This window comes from Plasmodium sp. gorilla clade G2, assembly GCF_900097015.1.
Source record: "Plasmodium sp. gorilla clade G2 genome assembly, chromosome: 3".
Lineage (NCBI taxonomy): Eukaryota > Apicomplexa > Aconoidasida > Haemosporida > Plasmodiidae > Plasmodium > Plasmodium adleri (nom. inval.).
In genome coordinates this window covers 171,900-192,500 of record NC_041695.1, presented here as the reverse complement: position 1 = coordinate 192,500, position 20,601 = coordinate 171,900, and the positions used below count along the sequence as shown (strand labels likewise).

At 18.3% G+C, this 20,601-nt stretch overlaps 4 protein-coding genes across 4 annotated transcripts in view; 2 read left to right on the top strand and 2 right to left on the bottom strand.

Annotated features, from left to right (window-relative positions):
- PADL01_0304300 (conserved Plasmodium protein, unknown function) overlaps positions 1–10,254 on the top strand; it is a gene marked incomplete at both ends in the record, with an annotated part of 11,535 nt that extends 1,281 nt beyond the window's left edge. Inside the window, one exon of the mRNA XM_028683314.1 lies at positions 1–10,254. This exon is cut by the window's left edge and continues 1,281 nt beyond it. Within this exon, the coding sequence (XP_028536463.1) occupies positions 1–10,254 (10,254 nt within the window).
- A 413-nt stretch (positions 10,255–10,667) lies between these two features.
- Positions 10,668–11,334, bottom strand: PADL01_0304200 (conserved Plasmodium protein, unknown function; the record flags this gene model as incomplete). The annotated part of the gene is made up of 3 exons (XM_028683303.1): positions 10,668–10,864; positions 10,954–11,025; positions 11,166–11,334. 3 exons carry the CDS (start codon positions 11,332–11,334, stop codon positions 10,668–10,670), a joined length of 438 nt encoding a protein of 145 aa, XP_028536462.1.
- A 1,866-nt stretch (positions 11,335–13,200) lies between these two features.
- On the top strand, positions 13,201–16,305 carry PADL01_0304100 (conserved Plasmodium membrane protein, unknown function; the record flags this gene model as incomplete). Its single annotated transcript, XM_028683292.1, has 3 exons — positions 13,201–15,680; positions 15,809–15,952; positions 16,068–16,305. 3 exons carry the CDS (start codon positions 13,201–13,203, stop codon positions 16,303–16,305), a joined length of 2,862 nt encoding a protein of 953 aa, XP_028536461.1.
- A 690-nt stretch (positions 16,306–16,995) lies between these two features.
- On the bottom strand, positions 16,996–20,388 carry PADL01_0304000 (conserved Plasmodium protein, unknown function; the record flags this gene model as incomplete). The annotated part of the gene is made up of 1 exon (XM_028683281.1): positions 16,996–20,388. One exon carries the CDS (start codon positions 20,386–20,388, stop codon positions 16,996–16,998), a length of 3,393 nt encoding a protein of 1,130 aa, XP_028536460.1.
- Between the last annotated feature and the right edge of the window lie 213 nt (positions 20,389–20,601).

Sequence of the window (20,601 nt, the reverse complement as noted above, 5' to 3'; positions counted from 1 at the left end):
CATTGGAAAAATTTAAATAATAAAGATCGTAATTATGAGGATAAAAATATATATGGAGAAAAACATGTAGGATTGAAATCTGATTATGGACCAGTTTCATATGAAGAAAGTATGGAAAGGAAATTACATAACAATAATAATAATAATTTGAAATATCAAGGAAGTGTAGATTATGATGAACATGATATAAGTATGTCCACAGAAAATGAAAAATATGGAAAAGTAGGAAATGAAAATATGAAAGATGTTTTTATAATGTCTAAAGGCAAAATGATGAGAAAAGGATATGATGAAAATGGTCATCATATTAATATAAATGATGATGATAATTTGAATTATGATGAAAATGAAGATGACGACGAATATGACAATTATCATAAAAATAATTATAATGATGAAAATTATTTTAATGAATATGATGAAGATGATCAATATGATAATAATAATCATAATAATGATAGTAATAATAGTATGCTTCATTTAGGAGGTGCTAATAGAAATAGAAGAAAACAATTAAGAAAAAAATTAAGTAACACAGGAGATATAAATAATTATGAAGACGATGATGATGATAATAATAATAACAACAATAATAACAATAATAATAATAGTATCTTATTTAATGATACTAGTAAAAAATTGATTGCTAGAAATGTTATATTTTTATTAAAAAAATCAGATATAAGTTTGAATAGAAGAATTTTTAAATATTTGTATTTATATGAAAGTAACGATGAAAAGAATTTTAAAGATAAAGAAATAAATTTTGAAAACTATAAAATATATTGTGAAACTATAATTGATATATTAGAAAACAAAACTGATGATGATTATAATAGTATAGCTGAAGTTATATTTATATTATTTAAGAATAAGGATTATATTAATATAAATAGATATATTATGGAACAAGCATTTTTATATTTATTAAATTTTTGTTATAAAAATAGAGAAGATACATCAATAAAAACCTTTTTAAAGAATATGTTAAATTTAAATTTAATAAGTTATGAAAATATATTAAATATCTTTTTATATACATTTTATTATTTAAGAAGAAATGATGATTTATTTGTACATTATACAAATATATATATAAAGAAATATATTAACTTATTAAATATTATGACATTTTTTGTTGAATTTATAAAACAAATGAATAAATATGTATATATCCAATTTTTATTTCATTTTAATTTAGCTACTTTAAAATTAATGAATTTTTTGAATTTGAAGATAATAAATATAATAAAAAAATATAGCCATGTAAAAGATTTAAATGAAAAATATTTTATAGATTCAAATGATGTTGTATCAGGAAGACATAGTACATTATATTATTTTTATTTCTTTGTTACACATTATAATAATTATTATTTGAATAAATGTTTAACTATTATTGTGAAGGATATATTACCACAAAATAATGTAAATCGAAAAATGATGAATTATCAATCTCATTATTATGCTAATAATAATAAGCATATGTTATATATGAATACACATGATGTTCATGGTCCTCGGATGGAAGAATATTCAAATAAAATCCAAAAGGTTGGATTTAAAAATGAAATAGTTGATAGAAAAAATAAATATGATAATAATGAATATAGTGAAAATGAGATTAAAATGAGAACGGTTGACAATTCTATGAATTATATAAAGAGGAAGGTAAAAAAGAAGAATATGGAAAGTAAGGATAGTAGTAATAGTATGAGTAATATGGAGATTAATACAAGTGGTAATATATCAAATCGTGTTAATAATATGGATAGTATGCAACATGTTCAATATGATGGCATGTATAGCATGGATAATATGAACAACAAAATGAATGACAACAACAATAATAATAATAATAATAATAATAATAATAGTGTGAATTATTTTTTTGATGGTAATAATGGAAACTTTGAAAATAATAATAAACTTTATTTCGAAAAGGGTTATAATAATAACTATTCAAGAATTGAAAATGATGAATCGTTTCATAATATTCTTATGAAATATAAATATAAATTAAAACAGAATTTAATTGATGCTATTATTAAGAATCATGAATTATATTTCTTTACAAATAATTATGAATATATTATTTTTTTATTTTATAATTATCATTTATTAATAGAAAAAGAAAAATTAGATAAAAGCTGTTTTTATTTTTTAAAAAATATACTAAATAATTGTACTTGTGAAAATAAGAATAAATTTTATTTTTGGTGTTTCTTATTTTTACATATAATACGTATTAATTTTAATAAATCCTTGTTAAAGAATTATAAAATTAAAGAAGATGGTAATGAAACTGACGACGATGATGATGATGATGACGACGAGGATGATGAAGACGAATTGGAAGATGAAGAGGAGGAGGATGAAGAAGATTTAGATGTGGATGAATTAAAAAATGTGTCATCGAAAAAAGGGAAAAAGAAAAAGAAGAAAAATATACGTAAAAATAAATTGATGAATAAGAAATATGGTAGAAGAGGTAGTAATAAATATTATTATTATTTAACAAGTGATAAAGAGATAATGTTACATGGTGGTATGATGGGTGTTGTAAATGATAGTGACATGGAAAATGATGAAGAAGATAATATAGATGTAGATGATGAAGATGAACACATGTTCAGTTATAATAAGAATAAGATTAGAAATAAGAATTTTGGTGAATTAAATAAAATGAAATATATGAATGAAGATATAACAAATAACAATAATAATAATAATATGAATAATAATATGAATAGTATAAATAATACAAATAATATGAATAATAATATGAATAGTATGAATAATTCTAATAATAAATATCGTAATTATTTTAGAAGTTCTGAAGAAGAATTATTATTTAATAAAAGATTTGTGGAATTTTTATTACCATATTCGAATAATATAGCAAAATATATATTTCAGTATATAAAAATATTGAAGAAAAATAAAAAGTTTATAAAATTATTTTTTGATATAAATTATTTATATTTTTTCTGTGATAATATGTTTTGTTTAAAGATTTTAAAGAAGAGTTTAAAATGTAAAGATAATCATGAGTTGACTATAAATGTGAAGGTGATATTAGAATATATAATAAATAGTAAGACAAATGAATATCATATAATTCATTCAAATTTTTATAATCTAACACATGATGTATTTAAGTTATATAGTAGACGTAATAATTTGATAAATTATTATTTAATAAAATATATAATGCGAAATAAGGAAAACTTGTCTTATATATTTGATAATATAATTATAAGTATGTTTGATTTGATAATACAAATAGAAAATTTGTATAACCAAATTGAAATGATGAAAAATGATTTCTCATATAGTGTGGTTAAAAATAATGTTAACGTGTATGATAATAATGGTATGGTTGAAGCGATAGACCAAAGAAAATCCCAGTATGTATCTTTGAAGGATAATATGAATAACATGAACACAAATAATAATAACAACAATAATAATAATAATAACAACAACAATAATAATAATAATAGTAACAATAATAGTAACAATAATTTTGTTAATAACAATTTATATGTAAATGAAAATGCTAGAGAAAACAATTACAATAATTTATTAAATACTTATGAGAAATATCTTAAAAAGCTAAAGTGCAAATTTGATTATATTAGCTATTTCTTTTTAAATATGGAGAATTTTATGCTTTGGCTATACAAACATAAGATCAGTAAAAAAATATATCATTCACGTAATAAAATGACTTTAACAAATTATGAGAAAAATATGGCTATAATTATTTGTTATATATGTACAGAAGGTAATATTAATTCTTTCTTTTTTCGAAATTATTTAGATGTGTTTTTTATATTATTTTTAAAAATAATATATTTGAATGAAAATATTAGCGAATTAAATAATAGTGCTAATAATATAATACAAAAAGAAAAGAATAATTTAAAACATAATTCCTTGTTGGAATTTAAAAGAGATACATTAAGTATGTTAAATAATATATTCAATATGAATCATAATAAAAAGTTTGAATATATGAAGATTTTAAATTTATATTATAGACAAATTATACATCATTTATTATTTTTATATTATTATTTTACTGTTAAGAAATATTATGTATTACAATTACAACTAGTACATTTTATAAGATATATTCTACCATTATATGAAAAGAATATTGATAAGAAATTTTTAACAAATGAAAACACAGAGAAAGATAAAGTTTTTAAACGTATGAAATATAATAATTATGAAGAATTTATTAGTGCTAGTAAATATCATTTTGAAATTATAAATAGAAATAATTATAATATGAAAAATGATGTGTTTATTTTTAGTATATTAAGAAAATCTATGACCATCATTTTTAATTTAAATGAACAAGTTTTATATAAAGAAGTTTTAAAAACTATAATTGATTTAATAGAAAATATTATTGATGAAAAAGAAGTAAAAAATTATTATCTAACCGTTTTCTTCTTAGATTTATTATATATTATTAAAATGGAAGATCAAAAAAAAAAGAAAAATATTTTTTTTATTATGAAATTTTGTCAATTCTTGATAGAAATATTTAAATTAATATATAGAGATGAAATGAAAAATGAATTAAAATGTGATAAAAAATATCAGGATGATAATATTACAATTGATATTATAGAAAATGCATTAAGTAATAATAAAATGTCTACAGCAAGTTTTTGTACCATTTTTTCTATAAAAACAGATGATAAATTTGTAAATGTGCAGCATAAAAATATATCGAACTTATTCTCTGTAATATTTAATTTATATGCATTTCTAAAGAAAAAGATTAAATTATATTACAAGCATAATAAGCACTTGATTAATAATGACGACAAGAATAATGTAACGAATAATAATAGTTATATATATTATGATAATAATAGTAATCTATGTAATAATAATAATAGTAACATATACAACAACAACAATAATAATAGTAACATATATAACAATAATAATATGAATAATATGAATAATAATAATAATAATGAAGGTAATGCTTTTAACGATAATATATCGAACATCAATAATATGAATAATATGAATAATATGAATAATATGAACAATATGAATAATATCAATAATATCAATAATATCAATAATATCAATAATATCAATAATATGAACAATATAAACAATATCAATAGTGTAAATGATATGTATCAGGTATCACAACAAACAAACAATAATATTAGATTTAATGATGCTTCTTCAAGTGTGATCAGGGGACATAATATTAATTCAAATGAAAATATTAATCAAAATGATATAAATAATAGTAGTAATTTTAATTATAATCGTGGATTGAATAATATGAATACAGATATAAATAATGTGACTGGAGGGAACTTTAAGAATCCAAACTCTTACAATAATAATAATATTAATTCGTTTTATTCACATAATAGTAGTGATTTCAATAAGGATAATGATAATATGAGAAATAATGTAAATAACTCCAATAATAATTTTCTCAATAATAATAATAGTAAACAAGATATACAGATAATGAATAGAAATAATGACCCCAATGGAAATGTGAATAACATTGATAACAGCAGTACGTATAGTTATATGAATAATGTAAATAATGATATATCTATGAGACTTACAAATATGAATCATAATAATAATAATAATAATAATAATAATAATATTTTTGCATATAATAAAAATAATCAAAATAATCAAAATAATCAAAATGTGATGGTCAATAATATAAACAATCAAGATAAATCAGATCATCATAATAATAATCATCAATATATGTATAAAGAAAATGATGTAAACCAATTTGGAAACAGTAATTATAATAACATGGATAATTCAAATAATAAGTTTTTTAATAATTATAATTATGGTAAGAATGTCGAAGCACATGCTATATATGATAATAATAATAATAATAATAACAGTGGACATGTGAATATAAATTCTGGTCAAGAAGAAAATAATGTAATGTCAAGAAATAATATAATGTTCAATCCTAATGTGAACAATAATGAATACTACTTTTCTCAAAAGGATGAAAATAATATGGGAAATATGAATAATATGAATCATAATAATAATCACAATATTAATCATAACAATATTTATAGTGAAGAATTAAAAACAAATGAGGGATATAATACGAGAGAAAAAATGGGGGATGTTAATGCTGCTTATAATACTAATTTTTATGATGATAAAAATAATTTAATAAAAAATGAACAAAAGAATAATTATGCATTTTGTAATAATCATGAAAATACATTTATATATAATTGTAAAAATCGTATGAATAGAAATAATTATGCTTTTAATATGGGTTCTAAAAAGAATAAGAAGATTATGTTATTAAAAGTTTGTTTAAGCAATATCATATCTATTAATAAATTATTATATTTTATAACTAGGCCTGAGTTTTTGTTTATTGACAATTTGTATAGTATATTCAAGGATTATATAAAAAATAGAAATGAGTACAATAAAGAAAGATTAAATAAATCTGATTATTATTATGAGCAGAGAGAGAAATTATATAAGGAGCACAGAAGGAAGATGAATAGACAAAATATAAGAACAGATAATAACAACAACAACAATAATAATAATAATAATAATAATAGTAATGATAATAATAATAATAATAGTAGTAATAGTAACATATATAATAACAACAATAGTAACAATAATAATAATAACTATTATTATAGTAGTAGTGTTAATAAAGTCAGCTTTGATGATGATGAAAAAATCGAAGTAGAAAGTTTTTTAGACAATAACGGTATTGTCGGAGGTAATAAAAAAATCAAAAGAGAAAAGATACGTGAATATTTTAAGAAAGAAAAGAATTTATTAAAAAAATTGAATTTTATGTCAAAGTTTAATAAGAATACTATAAAGAAGAGTATGATAGTTATGAATAATTCAGATGAATGTATAGAAAAAAAGAAATTATCTTTTTCTTTAACTTTATTAACAGAATTTGATGATGTTATATTAATAAAGATTATAGATGATTTATTAAATTATTATGAGAAATATAAAAGTAAAATAAATTTGAATGAATTTATGTATTTCTTATTTAATATATATTTAAATATATGTACATTAACGAAAAGAATTATAAATCATTTTATAGATTTTATATTTTCTTTTATAAAAAAAATTACACAGACATCACAAAATATTATGAGTAGTTTATGGTTTTTATATATCTTATTTATTATAGAAAATAATCATATATATGTATTTAATGATAAATTACAAAAGAAAATAATAGTAGAACAGATTAGTATATTAATTCAAATATCTTTATATAGTTATTATTCAAAAAATGTAAAAAATAATTATAATATACAAACACCCTTACCAAATTTTGTTCAACCATTTAATATATATTATATTATTCAGAATTATTTTATAAATAATAATTATTTTCATATAAAAAAATATAATAAAAACATTAGATATTTTTATATAAAAAATATAAAATTAATAGAAAAAAATTTTAATATTCATGATTATTCAGAAATAGCAGCTATAAATGCATTATCCTTTTTGCTTATGTGTTTTTATCATACAGTCAATTATAATGGTACCAATAAAAGTTATATATGTGAATCATCTGTTAATATTTTTTATGAACATTTTAGTAAATATATATCTTTAATATATAATAATAGTTTACAAAATATATTTTATAGATATGTATTTTTATTAATTATGAATCTATTAATAGATTATAATGCTAATTCGAAATATTATATAAAAAAAATTACATTCGATTTATATTCGTATATAACGAATGTAGATATTAGATGTATCAAAGCTTTATCAACATTATTTAAGAAGCTTAATGAAACAAATATAGATGAATTATTACTAGTACCAACAAGCAGTATTTTTTCTTTAAAATTTAATATTATTAATTCTAGGATTAATTACATTAATAAATTATCACTTATTATACTAGCTGGAAATCGAAATTTTTATTTATGTCATTTGCCAAAGATTGCAGAAAATATTTCTGAATATATTAAATTCTGTAACGATTTGAAATTATATAGAGAAATATTAATATTAATATGTATTATTATAATAAAAAATGATGAGAATGAAATATATATTATCATCCCTACCTTCATTTCATTAATATTACAAATATATCATGTTGAAAGGATCAAATACAAAATGGCTGTTGAGAATATTCAAAATATTGATAAAGAGGATGATAATTATATATATGATTTCAATTCATATAATAATAAAGATGTTCTTTCTTTATTAAAAACATTATTAATCATAATAAATATATTAATTAAAAGAAATGTGAGTTTTATTAATTTCTATTCTTGGATATTTTTTAAAGATATTTCTATAAAAAAAAATCGTCTTGAAGAAAATAATAAACAACAAGATAATCTTATGATATATTATCCTGGACAAAAAACATTGGAATATAATAACAAGAAGAAAACGAAGAAGCATAATGTAGCACGTTATGTTAGTTCATCTAGTGATAAGGATGAAAGTAGTGCATATAATATTTCTGTGGATGAAGAAAATTCTTTAAAAACACAAGGAAGGTTCTTTGATGATACATATTATAAAAGAAAAGATAATTCAGCATATGCTAATAAAATGAAAAATTTTAATACCATGTCATATGAAGATAAATCTTTATCAATGACAGGTAACATAAATAGTAGTAAGGATGTTGGATGTATGGTAAATAATGCTATACGACAAAATGTAGAACAAAATAATATCTTAAACTATAATCAAATGAATAATAATAATAATAATAATAATAATAATAATAATAATAATAATATGTATAATTTTAATGAACGTTCTAATGATTTTACAAGTAATATGAATCACCAAAATGTTATGAATAATAATAAAAAGAAAAAAGCTTTAACTACAGATGATTATTTTGTGAAATATGATGAAAATCAAAACATTATAGAACAAACAAAATTAAATCATGATAATCAAGATAGTGTGGATGATGTAATAACTGTATATTTGAATTCTAATCAAGAAGATTATTTATATGAAAGCAAAAATAATTTTACGTCTGTCAGATCAGATAACATTTCATCAATGGTAGATATAAAAAAGGGAATTATATTAAACAGTACTAATATGATAACAAATGATAACAATTTAAATAATAATATAAATAATAATACTATAAATAATAATAATATAAATAATAATAATATTCATAGTAATAGTGTTGGAACAAGCATCAAATTAGATGAAAGTAAATTCGTGCCCTTCCTTGATATCATCGAAAGAATATACTCATCGAATAATTTAATAAATAAAAAATATGTATCCTCTGAAGAATTAAAAAATGAAAAAAGTAATAGAACATATAATAGTAGTTTACAAGAAGGTAGTGAATATGATGAAGGTGAAGAAGAAGAATATGATGTTGATGTCGATGATGATGATGATATAGTAGATGTGGATGTTGAAGATGTGATTGTAGATTATAATTATTATGATAATGAAAATAATTCTGTTAAAATTATTGATGATGATGAAAGAAAAAGAAGTGTACATTTTTATCCACAACAAATTGATGGAAATACATTAAAAAGAAATTTATATTATAATGATAATTATTTAAGAGAATATATATTAAGTACAAAAAATGAATTATCTGGATATTCATCTTTTGAAAATAATCTTAGTAGTTCATCTGTTAATTCTATAAAGAGTAATTTTTCAAATACCTTTTCAAAGGATAATATAAATAAAAATATTATAACAGATGATACATCAGATGATAATGATATGATGAATAGTAATAATAGTATGAATAATATGATGGTACCTTATAATATGCATATGACTGATGATGAGTTTCAAGAAAACATAAACAATAATAACAATAATAATAATATGTATCTCTCATCAGATGATGGTTATCCAAGCCAAAGTAATCACAAATGGATACATTTTAATAGCTTATTAAATTATGACTTACATGAATTAAATAGGAAAAAAAAGAAAAAGAAAAAAAAAATATCTATACACTCTTGTAAAAATTTACCACTTGTATTAGTTTATTTATCCAAAAAAATTAAATTAAATTTCTATAAATATTCAATGAAGAAATCGAAAGAAGAAACAATCATCTTATTAAAAGAATTAAATTCTGTAGAAAATGATATTAATGATTTATTTTTAGAAGTAGACTTAAATGAAGTATATTACGATTTTTTGATTAGATAATAATCATATTGTTATGAAAATATGTATATTCTACAAATGTGTTAATAATATCTTCTTTTTATGAATATATATATATATGTGTGGATACTTTGCTTTTTTTTTTTTTATTTGTATGTAATATATATAAATATAAAAATATATATAATATTAACATTTTAAAAATGTATAAAAACTTTTTATATAATTTTTTATATTGTTTTGAGAAAGTTATTAAAAGAAATTAAAAAAAAAAATAAATAAATAAAAAAAAAAAAAATAAATAATATTTGAATATTCCATGATGTTATCATAAAATGGTTTTTTTATTTATAATAAATAAATATGTAAACATTACTAAAAAAAAATATAATTATATATATATATATATATTGATATTTTATTTGACGCTTTGAAAAAAAAAAAAATTATACTTTTCACTTGTGCTTATAAAAATGAGGTACTGATGGGTCTGTACCTCCAATTTTGTGTTTATAAGAATCGTAAACTTCCTTAAGATATTTCTTTTTTATGTTTTTAAAGTTGTATGTATAATTATTACTTTCAGCAAATTCGTTGGACTGTTCAATGTGTGGCGTGATCACTGGAACTCCACTACGAAAGTAAAAGTATCCTATGGTTATAAAAAAAAAATATATATATATATATGTATATATATATATATATGTATGTATATTTTCATATTATTTATTTTATATTAACCAGTTTTTATTTTAAAGGCATTTTCCTTTTCGCCATTTATTAAATTGAGCATTGACTGAATTTTTTCTATGTCTAGACAATAAAAATATATATATATATATATATATATATATATATATATGTATTTATTTATTTATTTATTTATATATATATATATGCACACATGTAGATTCATATATATTATATATACATATATTTTTATGTTTTATTACTATTATAGTTATTCATAATATTTTTATGAATTTTATTTTTCATATAATTCTCATAATGAAAGGATGTTAAATCATACATCAGTTGATTAATAAATGGCTTATTTTTTCTAAACACTTCATTTAATCTATTCTTACTATAACAACCTTCTCTTTTAAACATAAAAGCCATAATATAATATTATCAAAAAATATATAACAAGGTGTATAAAAAATATTTTTTCATCTATTATATATAATAATGTATTAATTCATTTTTATACTTCCTTATTATGCTCATCACATGATTATAAAAATATTAAAACAAAATAATACTGTTATATTAAAAAATTAAATATATATAAAATTAATTCTTTAATATATAAAATATTACATTTGATAATATTATATATATATATATATATATATATATATATTATTTCTTCTAAATGTTATTGTTCATGCGATATTACTTTTTTTTTTTTTTTTTTTTTTTTAAAATATACTTAAAATAACAACTTGAAAATTTTTATTTTATTATCACATGATTAAATTGTGGTCTTTAAGAAAAAAAAAAAAAAAAAAATGGTCCTCATTCATTTTAAATATTTAATATATTATAAAAATGAAATGTATAATATATACATATATTATATATATGTTTATTATTTATTTATCAGAATACAAATCATTAAAGTTTTTTCTTAAAAAAGGAAAAGAAATAAAATAAAAATATATATTATATATATATATTTTTTTTCCAGTATTATATTTATATATAATATATATTATTTATTTTTTCTATATTTGACATACTAAAGGTATTATTTTATTTATATAATACCAATATTTTATTTTTATTTTTTGGTGTACATGAAATGTGATATACTTTATATATATTATATATATCATAATATATTTATAATATATAATATATATTATATATAAATTATAACCGTTTTTTTTTTTTTCATTTTTTTTTTTGAAAGAGGCAAAAATTAAATAAATTTTTTTTTTATATTTTTATTGTATTATTTTATTTTTTCTTTTTTTCCTTTTCTTTTCTTTTTCATTTCTTATTTATTTATTTATAAAAAAAAAGAAAATATTAGGGAAGAAACAAATACCCCCAAAACAAAAAATATAAAACAGAACAGAAAAAAAAGATAAAAGAAAAAAAAAATTGGAGAGAAAAAAATAATAACGAATAATGAAGAACAAATAAATAAAAAAAAAGAATAGGGCTTATATACATAATTTTATATATATGTATAATAATAATATTTTTTATATATTTTTGGTTTTGTAATATATATATAGATTATATTAAATAATAACGAAAAAATAATATATTATTTATATATATATACATTATATATAATAATATATTAATAAATATATAAAAAATATCTTTTTTATAACATATTTTTTTTTATTTATAATATATAGAATTTGAATAACTTTTAAAAAATATATAAATATATATATAAAATATATAAAAAAAAAAAAAAAAAAAAATTTATATATATTTTAAGAATATTACATTTATATAATTTATATATATTTTTTTCTTTTAACAGTTTGATTTTTTTTTTTTTTTTTTTTTTTTATTTTCTTTTATTATGTTTAGTGTTTTAATTTATTTTATTGTTTATTTTTTTTTTTTATATTGTAGATTTATTATTAATAGTTCTTTTTGCTTTTTCTTTTTTTATATAATATTATATGCTTTTTAATTTTTTTTATTTTTATATAAGGAAATATTATATATTATACATAAATATATTATATATATATTATTATATATATGTTTAAAAAAAAAAAAAAAAAATTAATTATATTTATATATATATATATATATATTTTTTGGTTAAGATTGTTTTTATACATATGAATATTTATATACCTACATATATATATTATATTAATGATATTTACGTTACCTCCTGATTTGTTTGTTGATTTAATTAGATTCTCATTTGCCTATTAATTTAATATTTCATTTTTTTTATTATTATTTTTTTTTATTATTTCATTTTATTAATATTTGTAATTTTTCATGATGGATGTTTATAAAGAAGAGAACGTCGATTCATTGAATCATCCAGAGGAAGATTTTTCAAGAAACTCAAATATAAACGACGAATATTCAGAATCGCATTTAAGAGATAATGTGTATGAGGAAAGAGAAGATGAATATGTAAATAATCATAACATGATGGATGATATTCAAATAATGGTAGACGAACAAGATAATAACAATAATTACGATAATAATAATAATTATTATGATGATAATAATAATTATTATGATGATAATATTAATTATGATGATAATATGAATTATGATGATAATTATGATAATGATAATAATTATGATAATGATAATAATAATAACAATAATAATAGTTACTATGATTATAATCAAAATGCTTATGAAGACAACGAACAATATGATGATTATAATGATAATAATAATAATAATATTAATAATGATAGTCAATATACCAATGAGATTCAACACCATGAGAAAGAATTATATGATATGTCGTATGAAAACAATTTAAAGAATGATGTATTATTAAATATAGATAATAGAAAGAAGAAAAGCAATAAGTATGATAATTTGGTTAACAGTAATATTAATAATAAGAATAATAATACGACTACTTCAAATAATAATAATAGTAATAATAATAGTAATCATAATAGTAATCATAATAGTAATCATAATAATAGCAATAATAAAAATAATAAAAATAGTAAAAACCAGGATGTGAAAGATATTCCATATTGCTCATTTAATAATTTGCAAGAAAATGAAGATAAGGATGGAGATAGAACAGGAGATGTGAAAAGTAATAATAATATGTTAAGAAAGAAAAACAGTGAAGAAGATAATGCTTATAACTTATTTAATAATGAGAAATTAAAAAAGCTTGAGAAGAAGAAAAAGAAATTATTAGAAAAGAATAAAAAGAAGAAAAAAGAAGATACATTAGATGATAAGAAATTTAGCGAAGTATATAATTCAATATATGAGAATTTAAAGAAAAAAAAAGAAGGTAAATATAATAATGATGATAATAAGGATATGATGTTGATGATGGATGATCATAATAAAAGTAATGATAATAATAAACATCATAAGAATAATAATAATAAACATTATAATAATGATGATGATAATGATTTTTATGAAATAAATTATAATTCATCTGATAATATGAATTCTGTTTCAAGTGTTGAAGAAGATACCTTATTTAATGATGATGTTTTAAAAAAATATATTATAGGACAAGTATTAAATATTATAAGAACATCTTTTCATTGGGCTATCACATCGTTTGTTTTATTTTTTTTATTTGAACATTTTTCGATATTTTATGTATATAGATTAATATCATTTTTGACTTTATTTTTGTTTACACCTATATCTATATATTTAGTGAAAAGAAGAAATATCAAGTTTTTTCTCATCTTTACAAATACAGTTAGATTATTAATATGGGGATTTTTTATTCCATTTTTATATTTCTTATATAAGAGTGAAATAAAAAAATATTACGTTAACAGGACATATGAATTTTTGTTTAGTTTCTTTCTTTTATTAGATAATATTCAAATTAATATATCGAACTTAATTGATATTGATAATAATGGAATTGATTTTTTATCCAAAAAATATGATTTAAGAATTAATGAGAAAGCCAAGAGGAAATTTTTAACATTACATCAATTTTTTTTCGATGCTTCTTTTATTGTTGTTAATCCTTTGATTATATTTGTTATGTATTTGTTTAGTAATTTATTTAATGAGAATTATTATAAAGATGTTTTTATTTATACCTCATCATTTATCTTTTCTGTTATTACAATAATTACGTTAGTTGTATATACATTAGGATTAGAAAATGCAGATAATAATCAAGGCAATAGAAATAATGATTATTCAACAAATTATGAAGAACATAATACGAATGATAGTATAGAAGATATAAATGAGGATATTTCTTATAATAATAATGAAGACAATTTTGATAAGTATTATGAAAAGCAAAAACAAAAACAGAAATATAAAAAAAAAGAATTTCATTCATCACATTCAAATAGTATAAACAATGGATATACAGATACATTTAATAATACATATCCGAATATATATAATGATCAAACGAAAAAATATTTAACAGAACGATCAAATTTAGAATATATGGAATATGTAAATGAAAATTATTCTTTACAAGAACAATATAAAAGACAATTTACTGAATTAATTAATAATATACATATTATTAAAAAGGAAAATACATTATTGTTTTATACTTGTATGTTGTCATATCTTAATAGTGTTGAAGATATTATGATTCTTATGTTGATACCATTAACATCTATATATGTATCTGAATTCTTTTATCTCAATAATATATTTATACAAATATTGATGGCTGTAATATTAATATCCTTAACAAAGTGTTTTGAAAATATTTCCTATTATTCAAATAAGAAGAATATAATAGCTCTCAAGGATATATTCATGTAAAAGAAAAAAAAAATATATATATATATATACATATATAAAGAAAAATATATATATATATATATATATATATAAAGAAAAATATATATATATTTTTTTTTTATTTATTTATTTTATCTTTTTACAGAGGAATTATCTTGTCCGGAATTTCTTTAGTCCTATTTTTCTTCCCCTTCTTAATGTTAAATCATTTGAACATTTACAGCTTTTTAATATTTTACATAATTTGTTGCCTGTTTTATTTTTTCTTCTCGACCAATTTGAAAACAACGTAAGTTTATATGAAGATAGGAGACTTTCTCATATGATGATAAATATGTATCATTATATTATATATATAATATATGTATATATTTATATATATATGTTTATTTTTATTTTTTTAGGCTGTCTCTTAATTTGCAAAAAACCGCGCGAGAAACCAAATCAGATATTTACAATTTTGTTGGTTTATTCATGTCCTTTGTTAATTTAATTTTTGTTATTTTAACTTCTTTCTTTTTATCCATCTTAGACAATTTTGTTATCAACTATGTATTCATATGTATATTTTTAATAATCCTTTTAGTTCTTTTTTATGCATGGGCTGTTTTTATATTAAAGAGAGGAAACAACTCAAATTAAGAAGAAGACATATTTTTTATGAGATTATATATATATATGTGTTAATAATAATATGAGTATCTATATATATAAATATATATATGTAATTTTTTTTTTTTTTTTTTTTAACTTATATATAATATAAATAAAAAAAGATTTGATATATTTATATATATTATTTATATATGTAATATATTTATATATATGTTTTTTTTTTTTTTTTTTTTTTTTTGTCTATATAAGACAAAGTCATTTTTATGTTTAATAAATTGAAAGACTAATAAATTTGAATATATACAAAAAAAAAAAAATATATATGTATTAAATAATTATATGTATACAGTTATTTATAAAATCCATTATGAATAATATAGAATTTATATTTTAAATAGGAACATATTTATAAATACAAGTAATGAATATGCATCCTACTTAAAAATATTTTAATTTTTTAAATTTTCAAAGTTTTTTAAAAAATCGGTGAATTTAAAATATAAAAAATAAAACAAGATGAATGAATGAATAAATAAATAAATGATTGAGGGGGTCACACGTTTATATATATATATATATACAACAAAATGGTATAACAAAAAAAAAAATAAAAAATTATAATATAAATAAACAATTAAATATATACATATATATATGTATGTATGTTCGCACGGTTTTATGTGAAGCCGTTTTAATGTGTCATAGGGTTTGATTTCCTCATTTTTTTGATCGTTTTATATTTATAGCTTCAATTTCTTGATTTGAAAAGTTGAAGGAATTAAAAATAACTGAGACATAATCATCTACTTGTATACGTGCAGGTATTTGTGCTATGAAATTTGAGAGGATATTTTTTTGATAAATAATATGTTGATAATTTCCATTTATTGATTCATAATTCTTCACTTGGTTTTTTAACGAATTAATTTCTTCTATCATTTTTTTTTTTCCTTCTTGTTCTTCATTTAATAAAATTTCATATGTTTCTAATTTTTTTCTAATTTTTTTATATTCATTTGGATATATGGGAATAGAAGTATTATTACAATTGATGGATTTAAATTTTTCTACATTAATATTATTATTATTATTATTATAGTTGATGTTGTTGGTATCATTTTCTTGTTCATTTGTGTGAAGAAGATTATTTGTTTCCTTCTTTGAAATGTCAAGATTATTTTTATTTTTTTTTTCCAAATAAACATTATCTACATTACTATTAATGTGATTAAGATCACTATTAATATGATTATCTGGAGCATAATTTAATAAAACCCTTTCATCATTATTGATGTGATCGTTTATGTTTTTTTGTTTTTCATTTATCATATGATCATCCATATTATCATCATTTTCAATATATATTTGTAAGTTTTCTATAGTTTTAGTTTTATCATCATTTGAGAATGTTAACTTTTCAATTTTATGTAATAAGTCTTCTATTTTATCTTGTAGAATTTTTTCCTTATTATGAAATATAATTTTGATGTCATTAATTTTTTGTTGTGTTTCTTTATCATATTGTTCTTTATATTTTTTTTCTAATTCTATTTTTTCTTTAATCATTTTTTTTTTTAAATCTGATATACCAACATTTTGTTGATCTCTTATATTTTTTTCTTTACATAATTCTATTTCTAATAATTTATATTTTTCATTAATATGTATTATTTCTTGTTTATAATTATTAATTTCCTCTTTATATTTATTTAATGTGTTATTTAATTCTTTTATTTCATTTTCTTTTTCTTCTATATTTTTATAATTATAATTGGTCTCGTTAATTAAGCTGTTCACTTTTTTTTTATATTCTTCATAATCTTTATATATATCTTCTTTTTCTTTTTTTAATAAATATAACTCATTCATGTGTTCATTTTTCACTTTAACAATTTCTTTTTCATGTATATCTTGAATGATCATGTTTTCTGTTTTTTTTTTTAAACCTGGAAATTTTTCATCAAATATACAATTGGGTATGACAAAAAAATTATCATCATTTTGTTTTATGCACACAAGAAATTTTTTTTTTTCTTTATCAATTGAAAAGCAGAATAAAATGTTTTCTTCTTCTACATTTAATTCGTCTACAATTAATTTGTTGAAGCTTTTATTATCTAGCAGCATTTGTTTAAAATTAACATTATTATTATTATTATTATCAATATTATCGTTTATATTTTTATTATTTGTTTTATTTTTTTCTTCCTTAAAAATTTTCAGGACTTTATTTTCTTCTTCTATTTTTTCCATCTCTGCTAGAAGAGATCTAATTTCTTTTTCTAACTTTTCATTTGTGTTTTTTAAAACTTCATTTATTTCTTTTAGTTCTTTTTTTTCTTTTTGAAAATCATTATTTTGTAGTTCATTTACATATTTCATAATTTCTTCTTCTTTATTATGTAATTGAATCTGATATGTTTCAATTTGCTGTTCTTTATTATCTAATTGTATTTGATATGTTTCAATTTGATCCTGTTTATTTTGTAGTTTATTCAAATAATTCATAATATCATCTTCTTTATTTTGTAGTTCATTTACATAATTCATAATTTCCTCTTCTTTATTTTGTAGTTTATTCTCATACATTTTAATTTGTTCCTCCTTATTCTTACATTCTATTTTTAATTCTTCCAATTCTTTTTTATTATTTAAAGTATATGCCTTAAATTTAGAAAGCAAATTTATTTTTTCCTTTTTCATATTTTCTATCGTATTTTTTAAATCATTTATTTCATCTAATAATTTTATTATATCTTCATTTGTGTTTAATGGTAAGGTGTTTTCTTCATTAATTTTATAATTTTCTGTGTCTATGTAATTCAATTTATTTACTTTATTTATAGCATCATCATCATTATTATTATTATTATTATTATTATTATTATTATTATTATTATTATTAATATTATTATTATTAATATTAATATTAATATTTTCTTCATTCTTTGCTATGTCCACAATATGAATATTTTCTTTATCATTATTTATAATATTATTCATATTATTTTTATTATCTTCATAAAAGTTAGAATTAATAATATCTTTTTTGTTTCTTTCATATGTATTAGGATCATTATCTTCGGAATTATCTTTATTACTTACAATGCTATTACTTTTGTTGTCATCATTATATTTAATATGATCATAATTTATGTTATCACTATTTATATTATCATCATTATTTATGTTATCACTATTTATATTATCATCATTATTTATGTTATCACTCTTTATATTATCATCATTATTTATGTTATCACTATTTATATTATCATCATTATTTATATCATCACTCTTTATATTATCATCATTATTTATATTATCACTCTTTATATTATCATCATTATTTATGTTATCACTATTTATATTATCATCATTATTTATATCATCACTCTTCATATTATCATAATCATTTTTCTTATCACTCTTCATATTATCATAATCATTTTTTTTATCACTCTTCATATTATCATAATCATTTATATAATCATCATTTATATGATGTGAACTTTTCAAATTTTCTTTATTAAGGACAAATGAATTATCTGTAAGATTAATAGACGTACTTCTTGACTTTATAAAATTATCATTAAGAACATTTTCATAACTTACATCCATTGAAGTTACTACGTTTTCATTTTCTAAATCATTTGTTTCATTTTTTTCATCCATACAATGTTTACTATCAGAATTATAATAAAAATATTGTTTTTCAAAATTATTATCTAATTGTTCATAATTATTATTTTGGAACCCTTCCTCCAGATGTTCCTCTTCATTTGTATGTAAATTATAATCACAACAATATTTATATTTATTCTGATCATTATCAATATGTATTTCATCATGTAGTATATTTTTTTTTTCTTCCTTTTCAACGTTTCCATTTGTATATGTGAATGAAAAACTGTCATTTAAGTCGATCAACAAATGATTATTTTTCATATCCACATTATCATTTTCATCATATATATTTTCCATGTTTGTTTTTTTATCAAATGAATTTCCATCAATATATTCATCACAATCTACAAGTATATCGTCGTTTTTGTTGCTCATCATAAAATTTTTTGTTTCATTCATTTCATTGTTATCACAAAAATTCATTCTTCGCAATAATAAAATGATGCATAAATATACAATATATATTTTATTATTAATTTTTTAAGTATACAAAAAAAAAAAAAAAAAAAAAAAAAATACAATTTTTTATAAGCTACGTTTGAAGGTATGTAAAATATATAAAAATATTATACATATAATATATATATATATATATAATATTTTTGAGTTAATTTATAATTTATGTTATATAATATT